A 13,709-nucleotide genomic window follows, 5' to 3' on the forward strand; every position below is an offset into this window, starting at 1 on the left:
TCAGCAGAAGCTACCAAATTCTTCAGACTGTGGATAAAAGTGAAGAAGAAAAGGGAAAACAAGCCTTAAAAATTAAATCTTCTAGGTGGTTGGGTGGAGATACATCTCTACCAAAGGAGGTGTAAGGCGCTCTTTCCCTCCGCTAGCCTGCAGGTCACCCTTGGGCAAAGTGTAGCACCTGCTTAACTCCCTGATCAGGGTCTCGTGAACCTACGGGAGCAGGTGGTGGATGGTCGTATGAGCAGCTAGTCCATATCACAGGTCCTCGCTCTGTGACCACCGACGCTAGGCACACAATCTCTGAAGAGTATTGATAATGGCTGGGGTAAGGATACTGCCCAGAAGGTGGTAATGGCAAAGAACTATTCTATTCTAGAAAAATTTACCAAGAACAATCACGGTCATGGAAAGACCATGATCGTCTATGGCATATGGCTCAGTACATAATGAATGAAGGGTTAAATCTTAGATACAGAATTTTTTCTTCTAACTACAGCGCTTCTTGGTTTATGAAATTAATAGTTACAAACCATAAAATGTAAGCTGATATTATTTACAAAGTAATTAGTGCAATTCTATAGATTTCTGTTCAGGAAGTCTTACTGTTGGTGGTCCCTGTTTCTATAAATTTTTCCATCTTGCTTGCTTAAATACTGATCAATTTCATCCTCCACAATATTCACAGAAGATGGGGTTAAAACTCGTGACCCTCCTTGCGCCTGGGTTGAAGTTTCCATGACCTGAGTAGAAGTCCCAGCATCACTGGATGGAAAGAGGTACAGCAAGTCTCCATGTCTAAGAAAAAATATTAATAAATAATGAAATCAAACACAGATAATCATATTGGAACAATTCATTTTAAAGCTTTCTGTAGACAAACAAAATCTCTGATACTTCTAAAAACACAATTTCCCTTCAAATATCTCTGCTCAGAGCATATAAAGATTTTTTATTAAAAGAGGTAAGCAATTTGAAAAAATACATACCAAATTTCATTGCAAATAGTGTTTTGTTTATAATTAGTATTCATAGTTAATTTAAGATGATTTTTGCTGAATATTTTCTGACAAAATAACAATCTCATGATTCTTTATACATGTTACTAAATCTATAGCTCAATGTTTAGGGTGCAAATGGTAAAAGAACCTCCCATTATTTCTTCATATTAATCATCTGTAGCATTCACTTTATTTTTGGCTACATTATCTCCTACATAATGAGGAAAATTATCAGAACAGTGCCCCTTGATCTAATTGTTATCCAGTGACCTTCAATGTAATTTTTGTATTGAGGTTAAACTTCAAGCCTAGATATGATGGATTCCCAGCTGGTAAATAGATTAAGAAACATGCTTAAAGTAATTGAAAATTGTTGCAACATAATCATTATTTACAGGAATACTGAGATCTTGCTCATTTTTCTCTGTAAATGAAATCAGTATGTTGATTTCATTGCTTTCCAACTGAAAACGGCAATATAAGTTGTAATAGTTAAATGTCAACCGCATTCATCCCTCTTATAAATAAGCTGTCTACAACCTATTTTTTGACACATAAATGGCATTTTTTCATGCGTAAGAATAAAACAAGTAAAACCTCCTCACCTCTATTCCACTAGGGCAACTCTGTCAAGGAAAATATATGCAGGTGTCTCTTCCTCAACGACATACTAATTTAACTTTATTAATTAAGTAGGCACATTTCTAAAACAAAATCTTGATTTTACTGCATTAGCAGAGACAATATATTCCATTGTTATGTACTCTATATAATTCGCAACAACTGATATCCTACACAACCTTTTACATACAGTAGGACAGTACAGCACAATACAGGAATTTCAGCCACAATGTTGCACTAAGATCAATCCTACTCTACGATCAATCTAGCCCTTCCCTCTTACATAGGCCTCCATTTTTCTTTCATCAATGTGCCTACTACGAGTCTCTTAAATATCCCTAATGTATCTGCCTCTACCATTACCCCTGGCAGCACATTCCACACACCTACTACATTTATCACTTTCTCTGTGAAAAAAAAAGTTTGCCTCTGAAATCTCCCTATTTTCCTCCAATCACCTTAAAATTATAGCCCCTCATATTAGCCATTTCAATCCAAGACTTTGGCTGTCCAATCAATCTATGCCATTTATCATCTTGTACACCTCTGTCAAGTCACTTCTCAACCTCCTTCACTCCAAAGAAAATAGCGCTAGCTCACTCAACCTATCCTCATAACATACCGTCTCCAATCCAGGCAGCATCTGCTGCACCCTCTCTGAAGCTTCCAAATCCTTTCCATAATGAGGCAACTAAAACTGAACATAATATTCCAAGCATGGTGTATTCGAAGTTTTATAGAACAGCAACATTACATCACAGCTCTTGAACTCAATCCCCCAACTGATGAAGGTTTGAATAAGCATCCCTTTTGAAAGAACCACTCTCTCAATCATACTTGTGAAGTGTCAGTAAATTATAAAAAAAAAATTTAATACCTAAATTGATGACAGGGGAGCAACATGTCCACTTTAATACTAAAACATTTCATCATCAATAACTTTGTTGTTAACATATTTTAAAACTTCACTTGGTCATACATTTCATTCCGCACTTTTGGTTGTTTAAAAAACGCTCAAGAAAACATGAACAAATACCAATACGCACTTTATTTTAAGCAAAGAGAGTGATTTACTCGTTGTAGGGGAGATTTCTCCTGTTTTATTTCTGTTAAGATATACAGAAAAGCCATTGTTGGAACAGCCAAATTCCTTTGCAACCTAAAAAGAAAGTTAAAAAACTAAATTACAATTCGGATGCAGAAAGAAAAAACGTTTCTAACATTTTGCATGCTTATACTTATGTATGCAGCCACTGACCCACATTTATATATCCATCTACAAATGCAATATTAAGCACATATTTTCTGTGGACTATCAACCTTTTTTCTCCCCAATTTACTCAACACTTAATCTTCATACTAAGTAAATGGACATTGGGCTAAAATTGCTTTCAACTCTGCTGACTGACTCCTGCATTAGAACTCCTAATACCCTGAGTTCAGTATTCAAAACATACCAATTTCCTATGTTTTAAAATGGGAAACACTCTTATATTTTTGATTTTCTAATGTTTAACAGCCCAAATCATGTGAATAATAAAATGGACCACATTTTCCAAGATCTTGGCGTGATTTTTATCATTGACGGACAGTGTTATGCATTTGGGAAAGAATGCTAGAGGATCTTTTCCTTCTCAATGTTGTTTGAGACTTCCATTCTCTCATGCGCTTCTGTAGCTTCACTACTGGAGGATGTCTGATAAAGGTAAAATGCAATAATGGTGATAAAAAAGGAAGAGTCAAGGAAAGAACAGTCTTCTTTGATATTGGTCATCTCCAAAATTGACTCTCTTGCATAACCTTGAATTAAAATCATGGCTTGCAAGCAATTGTGAAACAAACATAAAATTACAATGGATTTCTGTGGGTAGCTGAATTTTGGAGTGTTTCTAACTCTGATGTTTGGGAGAGACTAAGATTTAAGTGAGATCAAAGGCCGCTGCAAATATTGCTTTCACACAGATCATGCCATCTGTAGCTCTGGATGGATGGATTCCAATGAGTTGAGAAGCAATTCCTCAATCACCAGGATGAGCTAGATAAGGACAATTCAAGCGTCAAGTTTCTGTCACAAAGAAAACAGTGAGATGCCTCTGTAGTTACAACTGTTCGATTTACCCCTTTCCCTGAAGATGTCATAATTATGACCACCTCTGGCTTATGCACCTTTTCTAAGAAATGAACGACGAGATTGTGAATTTGTTACTGAAGCACAATAAAAATGCTGCTTGCTCTCAAGCCCCTAATACTTTTTTAGATGGGATATGGCTATTTTCACTTTATGCACATCAGGAACAGTGGCAATGCTGACTAAAGAAGGTTTCTAACAAATGTGCTTACATTAAGGACAAAGTCATAGTTAAGGTTGGTCTTCAAAATGTTCCTTCCAATGACTAGCTGTCTCCCTAGTAAGTTTACCTTCATTCCCGACTCCCAGACCAAAGCCTTGACAGCATCAAAGAACCCATGAACATCATTACTGTCAGAAAATACTGAGCCTCCAGTATTCGCTATATGAACCATCTTTTCTTTAGATCCTGGGTTTTCTGCTTGACCTCTGCCTTTAACTCCCAGAAGTGATGTTTCTTCTCCTTTGAGGAATGAAGGTGTTTAGAAATCTGGAACACTCAATCTTTGCAAAAAACTAACTCCTGGACTTCCTGCTTAATTTCGCGAACCCAGACCATGTAACAGGAAGAACCACAAGAGCATTTTCATGGGTGCCCATTAGAGCAGACTTCGAAGCAGCCATTAACCACAGACATTCTGTATCCTGTAGGCTAGGAGTTGACAGGATGCCCATGTTGTCTGAGAAGGGCTGACTTTATGGGGAGCAGAGTGTTTTAATATTGATTCACTTGTGCAAAAGCTCCTTTTGATGCTACGTTCTGAGACCAGGTTGACAGAGGTAACAGAAAGAATAAGGCACCAGTCAGGCCAGTGAAGTTCTGCAAGATGGCACCAGTGAACAACAGTGATGTTCTGTGGGGAATTACTGCCACCCATCATGGCCGCAATTGAATAAATATCAGTTTTGGCTCCAACCCCACAACCAATACACATTTCTGTCTCCAGCTCCACTGTATACCCAGCCAATGTTCCTAAAATAAGTCTTCAGCATATTAGCCAACCCACATTCCCAAACTCCTGCTGAAACAGTACACATGGCCAAATTCCTGATCCCTCCCATCCAGTGGAGAGAACCACTGCCGTATCATTCTTGGAAGAAATTCTCTGTACTCCATATTATGAAATACAGAGATTTAGCAGAAGGTATAGAAGATCATAGGAACACCTGGCACTGCTCACACAAAACCACTGGGGCCTACGGTACTTCATTGCATTAAGGTACACTGACCCCATCCAAACGAGGCAAATGCACATACCTTTCAGCTGCAACTACAGCTGGTAAGGGAGTGTCAGCTAGACCTGTCAGGTCACAAATTACAAGACAAGCATAATTAACGCTTTGAAGAAAGGATGAAGGAGGGCTACTAATGTAACGTACAAGATGGAGTATCATAGTGACCAAGATAACCTCAAAAACTAGCATTGACTTTTGGATGTTGTTTACAAAATCATGCACACAGACAGTGTGCCAGTTTAGATTTTATCCTGAATAGATCAGGGAAGACTATTGTTCCCATTTTAGGCTGTGCAAGACTAGATCTAGATTATTGGTGGTTTGTTTCCCACACATCTGTGGACCTTTAGGACAGATTGCTGTCCTGTAGTGGAATCTGATTTGACCAAATTCTTATGTCAGTGTACTAGTTTCAACAAATTAGAGGGGTAGGAAAAAAATTTACCTATTTTTGTCTCCTAATGTTCCCACCCCAACACCCGCTCCCCAACATTGTCTGCGATTTTAAGCCTGGTCTTAACACCACTCTGAGAAATCACATTACTTTAAAGTTGGCACAAACAAAACAGACAAGAGAATTCTGACCTGTCCATCATCCCATTGGCAACATTAATAAATGTTTGAGCAAACCAATTAAAAAGGCCTCTAGCGGTTTCTCTTTACAATAGCTTTAAGTAATTAGGTCAGATGGGTAAACCTAAAGAATACACAAATTTACTCTGAAAGAAATGTCCTTGAAAATAGCCCATTACCTTTTTCAAAAATTGGGCTCCAGTTTCTCGCTTCCCCGCATTAATCCGTTTCATGCCATGTGGTGACTGGATGCGAACAATCTATAAAAAAAATACAAGTACATACAAAAATGCCAAAACTTATTAAAGCTTTTGCAAGAGTGAGATTAGATCCTGTATAATGTCCTAGATTAAACTGCAATTGAGCCTTTCAGCACAACATTAGATTGTTTTTAAAAATAATTGCCAATGAAACTAAGACACCTTAATAAAGCCCTGAAAACTGAAGTGCAAGTCTCTACACTGGTGAATTGATAAAACCATGACTGTCAGGTGTTACTTTCACATGACAGCAGCAGGCATAGAAAAGGGAACACTTTTTTTAAAATAGGGAGATTGCTGGAGCTTTTAACCCTGTTATAAAGTTTTCTTCTTAATCAGAAGCAAGTCCCACTACTCTGGTGTTTAGCCTACCTAGTGGGCCTATATTGATTTGCTGCTGCGAAGACTATATATTGCAGTGTTACAAGTTAAGTAATGTAACTACAACCAAAACTGCATGTAAACAATTAATACCAAAGACAATGGGCAGTTAGCAGAGTCTTTGGAATTCTTTTTTATCTTAATAAAGCATAGTGAAACTGGTCAATACATACCCAAGTCAAACTACAGAGCTCGGTACCGATATATTAGTTCAATTTTATAACCCGTTATACAATACTGATCATTTTGCTAGCCACTAATTCACCTACGATTTGTAAACAGCTGGATTTTGAAATATTACAATTTATATAAAAATATCCACATTCCCTGACTTGCCATCTCAATATAATACCAATCAACAGCCATATGCATTCATAACACACACAAAATGCTAGAGGAACTCAAATGAAGCAGCATCTGTGGAAAGGAGGATTTGGAGCAGATGTTATGCCTAATGTTTAGGTATTGGTTTCTCTATTCCTCTTTTGTAAAAACAGCTTCACTCTCAGGACTTCTAATGTAACTTATTACAATAGTCACAAATATCATGCTGGTTCATTTGGTTATTCAGTAGCAGGCCACACCATGATGACGGGTTCAATCACAAACCTACAGATGCTGGAAATCCAAGTAACATGCACAAAATGTTGGAGGAACTCTGTGGGCCAGGCAGCATCTAGGGAAGAGCAGAGCTGACATTTCGGGCTGAGACCCTTCAGCAGGACTTCTCAGACCAAAACGTCAACTGTACTCTTTTCTATACATGCTGCCTGGCCTGCTGAGTTCGAAAGAGCGACAGGGTGTGGGTGTGTGTTGCAATGACTAGTTCAATTTTTAATTGGCAACATTTCTATAGTTCTTGAGAAATTTATTTGGCCCCAGTTGCTTCCTAATTCAATTTTATGAAAGACTGACAGGTCAGATCATTCCATAAATGGTAAGAACAATTCTCATATAAATATGCAAGTAACTTATCTCAAATACAGCTTGTATTTTCCTCTCTACTGTTGCTGTTCAGTTAACCTACCTCATAAGTAATGTTATACTGCCACATTACAGTTTGTGTTTTCTTTCACTGCTTAATGGACTGGATCTCTCAGACTTTTCCTGGCCGGCTTTGCACATTCACTTTCAAGCACAGAAGCCTGGGATGAAAGGACAGATGGCACTACAGCTGTTACTAGGCTTCATTACCAGGTCTAGCCTTGTTGAATTCCCTGGCATTACACCGGGAAATAGTCTCTCAGCTGTCACATCGTCCGAAGTTCAACTAATTATAATGGGTAATCTAGGCCTACTGATTTGGAGTCAAAGGGAAAAGTGAAATACAGTGGATTCCAGTCAATAGGGACACATCGGGAACAGTACATTTTGGCCCAATTAAGCGGCTGCCCCAATTAATGAAGTTTCATGGAAATAGTTAAAAAGGTATTAAAAAAAGACAAACTACTGTTTAACTGAGTGACAAATTATGTATTTAAATGAAATACAGAATAAATTAGAACTACCAATATTACTGATATTGGTAGCCGTATCTGCTGATGACAAAAATCCAGTGCAGGAGTTTTTAAAGTGGAAAAGCAGTTACACTGGGGCAGTTCCACTCACATGACCCTGGAAATCCGGGTCCAGTGGGATGAGTGGACATCACAACCGGGGTCTTCCCTGGTCACAGTGGACAATCATGACCTCTTCCGTGCCTCGTCATGTGATTCGCTCTCCACAGAGCATGGCAGAACTGCCTTCCTGGCCACAGAATTTCATGAAAGATCTCATTCACCCAGTCTGCCGAAACAAGTTCCTTATCCCACACGGCTGAGACCCGCTGGCTACCCTCATCTGGTTTAGCCTGCCTGTCGAAGTGGTGTACCAGGGTATGACCACTGTCGTACACAAACACCTGAGAGCTACAGGTGAGATCTGAGTGTTCGGTGAGGACCAAAGGTAATATTCACAATCAGATTTAATATCACCTGCATATATCAATGACGTCAAGATGATTGTCAGAATTTACCTTCAAATTCTTCATAGTTTCTAACTTGTTGAAGTAGTGAAATAGTTTCACTGTTATTTTCATTCCTGTATGTTGCTGGGATTTCAGAGTCTGAATGCTTGAAACCACAGTAATTGTCTTACTGCTTATTTCTCTCCAACTATCAGCAACAAAAATCTCTGCTTTCTGAACACAAGCACACGCAACGGACACAAGCTAGAAAATGTTCAGCCAGTCTCTTGCTCCAATTAAGTGGCATATTGTCAGAAATAAATGAAGGAATCCTGGATATTTTCTCCATTTGTTTTTGTTAAGTGTTATCCCAGGTAAGCAGCTGCCCTGATTAACTGATGACCCAATTAACTAGAATCCATGGTACTTTGCTTCTGTGTGAAGTTTCAAGATAATATTATAGAAAGATTTCTGAATGGAAGGGAGGCCTTTTGGTCCATCATAGCCACTGGCTCTATACTACAGAAACTTCCTAACTCTACCCATCAGCCATTTACCAATGTTCTTTCAGTTAGTTCAATGCAGATTCCAACCCATGTAGCATTAAACAAGTTTTCCTCATATCACTCAATTCTGTACTTGTAGCTTCAAAACAAATAAAACATCCCACTGTCCATTCTGTGCAGATCCAACATCATTTTACACGTTTCCTTCAGTCTTCTTAAAGCAAGCTGATCCAGACAGTCTAAAGTCATCCTTCTAACTACAGGTCCTTCACCCTAGATCCAATCTCCTATTTTATCCCCCACCAGTGGATAACTCTAAAGTTAAAGCTCCCGACCCAGTTATTTGTTGTGGAGGCAGGACTTCTACAGCCTATCTGTAATTAAGATGCGCATTCTACATCTGGTGGAGGTATGTGTGAGTGTACAGAAACAGTCAGTGGAAAATTAGAGCATAAACTACCAAGTAATTTCAGAGGATTGTTTGTTGTATTTTCAAAATGTGGCTAACTGGATAACCAGTCAGGAGTGAAGGAGATACAAAAACACAAACAAAATAATACCCAGATTTTTATTGGGTCATTTGGTCAACAATGACATTTAAAGGGCCAATTTTTCTAATGACAGAAATCTTAAAATGTAAATTTATTGCAAGTATTGAGTGACACACAGTTAACATCATAATTATACAGCACAGAAATGGGCCCCTTAACCGACTGGTCCATGCTAAACAAAACTTCAATCCAAGCTACTCCCATTTCCCTGTGCTTGACCCACCTCTCTCTAAACCAGAGGTTCCCAACCTTTTTTGTGCCATGGAGCCTACCATTAACTGAGGGGTCTATGGATGCCAGGTTGGGAACCTCTCCTCTAAACCTCTTTTTGCTTGCCACTTACCTTTTAAGTTGTTGTTAATGTATCTGTGATTCAAAACACTAATTGCTCTATATCATTCTATTGGAGGCCACAGAGCAAATGGATCAAATTTACAGTATATATCATAGGATCATAATGGCAAAGACCAACCAATTCACAGCCATGTTAGTTGATTGTAGAACAACCTAACACAACTCTTCCACTGATGAAAAATTCTAGATCCTAAACACTGTCCACATGAAAAAAGTTTCAAATTCTCTTCAGTATCTATCCAGGGAGAAGAGCAGGACAAGCACATGCCATTCAGAGCTACCCACCATGATTAGAGAAAATTGATTTTAAAACAAAAGCGCGAGTAGTAATCACAAGGACTGGGTCAACTTTTAAAATAGGAAGGGGGGGGAGGGAGGGAGGAGGGATCATCGACTCAGGCCTAAGAGGCCAGCGTCGGGCATTTTCATGCCTTACAAGGCACGGAGCGAAAGACTGTGTGGTGCACCACTCCTCACACGGACATAGAGCAATGTGTGGTTAAGTGCCTTGTTCAAGGACACAACATACTGTCTCAGCTAAGGCTTGAACTGGCGACCTTCAGATCACTAGATGAACGCTTTAACCACTTAACCAGTGGTTAATAGGAAAGACTAGAGAAAAATATAAGAAAATAAATTAGCAAAGTGCTTAAGTTTTCAAAAAGTGTGTATAAAAGATAGAAACAAACATTTACATAGGCCTCAAACTATCATGGAAAGTGAGGAAAAGGATACAATGGCTGTCTAATAATTTGCTGAGACTTCACTACAGAAAACATAGATGACACAAGTAGTGGGAAACAGAATCTGATGCAAAAACAAGACGGTTATGGAGAAACTAATAATATGTTGAGCTTTATCGTCAGTATATATACTGATTTGGCAAAGGACAGCACATTAGGGATTGTTAGACATAGGACATCCTTCAGGAATTACTGTTATGTGATCAGCAGGCATTAATATTAAAGAGATCGAGTCTTCAAAAACTGTTCAAATGAAACTGCATGCAGTAATCAGTGTTTTTTTAAAAGAAGAGCTATAGACACAAACAGTACTATTTACAGAGCCATGCACAGAACGCAAGCTACTGTCTGCAGCAGGAGCTGCTCACGGTTTGTAAACTAACACAACCATGAGACATTCCTGTATGCTAAGTCAAATGCATGACAATGGGGCTAAATTAACTTGCCTACTAGGTGTCGGACACTTTCAGTTATTTTGCATCATTGTGACTGAGGTCATGGAAGGCTCCAGGCCAAACTTATTTTGTTTATTCATACTAAGCTCAAACATGGTCATAGGCATATTAATAATTGTACATTGGTCAGCTCAAGTCAGCCCTCACAACCCTAATTTTGGGTCGCAAACAAGAGGAATTCTGCAGATGCTGGAAATTCAAGCAACACACATCAAAGTTGCTGGTGAACGCAGCAGGCCAGGCAGCATCTGTAGGAAGAGGTACAGTTGACGTTTCCAGCTGAGACGTCGACTGTACCTCTTCCTAAAAATGCGACCTGGCCTAATTTTGGGTGTCAAGATTCACTATCTCCAGACCATCCATGTGAATTACTTTATCCCAGCAAAGGTGTTTGACATTCAGAGATGTTTTGTCAGTTATGGTGTAAGAGTATAAAAACCCGATATACTTTGGGTTCAGGGAGATTCTACTGATAGGGTCTCAGAGAGAACGCCTGCTTCTCATGATAGGGTTTTTGCATCTGTGAGCTTCCAGTTTCCAGTGACTCAGTTACAGTCACAAGAGGAGAACAGTATACAATCTTGGTCCCTGTATCCAAAGAGGTTGACTCGCAGAGCAGAACAAATTTCCTTGAATAATACATTGCATGACCAAAACAATTCAGTCGGTCTCCATACACTGCATTACAGATGAAAGGCTGTTTCTCTACACTGGAGAGTCTAGAACAAGGAGTACTTGACTCAGAATAAACAGATTGAACATACTTTTATTAAATCACAATGAAAGCTATTTCTTCTAGAGAATTATAATTCAAAACTGCTCTCTGAAAATGCAGATTCAAAAACTGCCACACTCAATGTTGAAAGAGCTTCACTCATTTCATAGTTCCTTTTCTTTGTATTATTTTGTAATTTATGGTAATTTTATGTATTTGCATTGCAAAACAACAAACTTAACTATAATAAACCTGATTCTGAATGATTTTGTCAGGAAGTAACCGCAAAATGCTTCAAGTCAAGCAATTCTAAACTTTCATTGATAACTGGGTGAACCATGCGCACACACAATGTGCCACTGCAGTCACAGATACATCCAGACTGACACCCACATGAGTCAGGAAGCAATAAGTGACCTGTAGCCATTGTGGGAGCACCATCCAAAGAGTAAAACAGTTGACGTTTGGGGCAGCGAACCTTCATCAGTCCTGGTGAAGGGTCTCAGCCCGAAACACCGTCTGCTTACTCTTTTCTATAGATGCTGCCTGGCCTGCTGAGTTCCTCCAGCATTTTGTGAGAGTCTTGGAGTTAGAATGTCCAAGTTTTACATCTACCATCTTCCCTTCAGATACAATACTACAGTCCAATGAACACTGTATTCTTTCCCTGCTTCTTAAATTTCACTGTTTAAACTGAAAAGCGCAGTTTTGAATAGTGATTGGATTAAATTCCACAGCAAAGCTCATACTACACATTAACTTGTCTGTTGGTTTGACCATCCCAAATGTATGAGCAACCACTACATAGTTGTTTCCAACCAAAACCCTACTGCAAATTTTCCATCCTTTGGTTTACTTGCTCAAATTACAATGACACATTAAGCCTTCCTCCCCGCCCAAAAATGCAAACTCATGCTGAATTTAACTCTTGAGAACACCAGCAACTTCAACAAATGCACACCTCTATTCAAACTTAACACAACCCTAGGATCCCGGCTTAACAAAGGGATCAATGAAAGCAGTTAAAATTGTCAAGCCTGTTGACAAGAGATAGAAGAATAATATAGAATTAGTTAAATCTGACTGATCTTTCCACTGTTGCGTGTTTCACTTGGAAACAGTATCTAGTTTTACTTATACTAGTTTAGTATACTATTCTGGGCAAGTACTTTATTCAAACAATGAACACTGACAGTATACCCACAGAATTAGGAAATAAGTAGAAATGTCGTGGTTTCATTCTCCACTCATCCGCAGAAGAGAATAGACACAATGACCGGCAGAAAACCCGGCATGCAGGAGCCCGTGTATTGACGGACTCTGACCATTCTAAGGTTATGGGGAAGCGATGTTCAGAGCAAGGCTGTACATGGTAGAGACAATTTTCACCAAATTCCGGCCCACCGCTTGCCAGCTCTGCCCCAGGCCCGCGGTTTATTCCCTCAAACTGCTGCCTCATAGCGCTGAACGCGGTGGCCGTGTCGGGCCTTCCTCTTCAGCCGGCCCTGGGCAAGCTGATAACCAAGGGTTGGAGCCAGTCAAGCCCAGGCAGCGAAACGCCGAACCTTAGCTGGTTACTCACGATATTCTCCGCCATGCCGCTCCTCCACCGGTTCTTTTAACCGAAAGATTAGCTTCAAATTTCTCCGTCACTCCGAGTGTCACCCGAATAAGCAACCGCCGCCGCGCACTGGTGCGGTGTAAACAGATCCGCCGCACATATAGTCCCCTCCGCACTAGAACTCTGCAACTAATCGCAATGCACAGTGCAGTCTCACTGTCACTGTTACACTGCTACACAATGCATCTATATAATATAATTACATTAGTACAAATTATTCATAACATTTCATATTATAGGTTTATATCGCAAATTAGTAATTTGATATGATTTTATCCACGAATCATTGCCAGCTATAAATAACACCAAAGTAATGTAATGGTTAAAGTTTTTTCTCTTTTTTTTTGCCCCTACAATATGTAGTCAGAGAAAACCAGGAAATATTCCATCAATGATATAGCATCCCGCAAACGGAATGGAAAGTAATCAAAAAGTTACTTCAATTGGAAATATTTGAAAGGCAAAATACACAGCAGATGCTGAAAATCTGAAATAAAACAGAAAATTCTGGGGATCCGAAAGGAAATGAATGATAATAACAACAGAAATGCTGGTAATCTGCAGCAAGCCAGGCAGAATCTGTGGAAAGAGAAATAGAATTACTGTTTCAGGTTGAAGGCTC

General features: G+C 39.2%; 1 protein-coding gene across 3 annotated transcripts in view; it reads right to left on the minus strand.

Annotated features, from left to right (window-relative positions):
* Nucleotides 1-13,183, minus strand: part of nploc4 (NPL4 homolog, ubiquitin recognition factor) — a 50,860-nt gene extending 37,677 nt beyond the window's left edge. Inside the window, exons 1-4 of one of the 3 annotated variants that reach the window (XM_072242697.1) lie at nt 13,049-13,183; nt 5,736-5,816; nt 2,666-2,778; nt 604-795 (exon numbers count right to left, since the gene is read on the minus strand). In XM_072242697.1, the coding sequence (XP_072098798.1) occupies nt 604-795; nt 2,666-2,778; nt 5,736-5,816; nt 13,049-13,063 (401 nt within the window). In that variant the 5' untranslated portion in view covers nt 13,064-13,183. Of the gene's footprint in view, nt 1-603; nt 796-2,665; nt 2,779-5,735; nt 5,817-12,670; nt 12,996-13,048 lie in introns of those variants that run through there. The other 2 variants (XM_072242696.1, XM_072242698.1) reach the window with 2 other exon arrangements.
* Between the last annotated feature and the right edge of the window lie 526 nt (nt 13,184-13,709).

This window comes from Mobula birostris, chromosome 24 (genome assembly GCF_030028105.1).
Source record: "Mobula birostris isolate sMobBir1 chromosome 24, sMobBir1.hap1, whole genome shotgun sequence".
Classification (NCBI taxonomy): Eukaryota; Metazoa; Chordata; class Chondrichthyes; order Myliobatiformes; family Myliobatidae; genus Mobula; species Mobula birostris.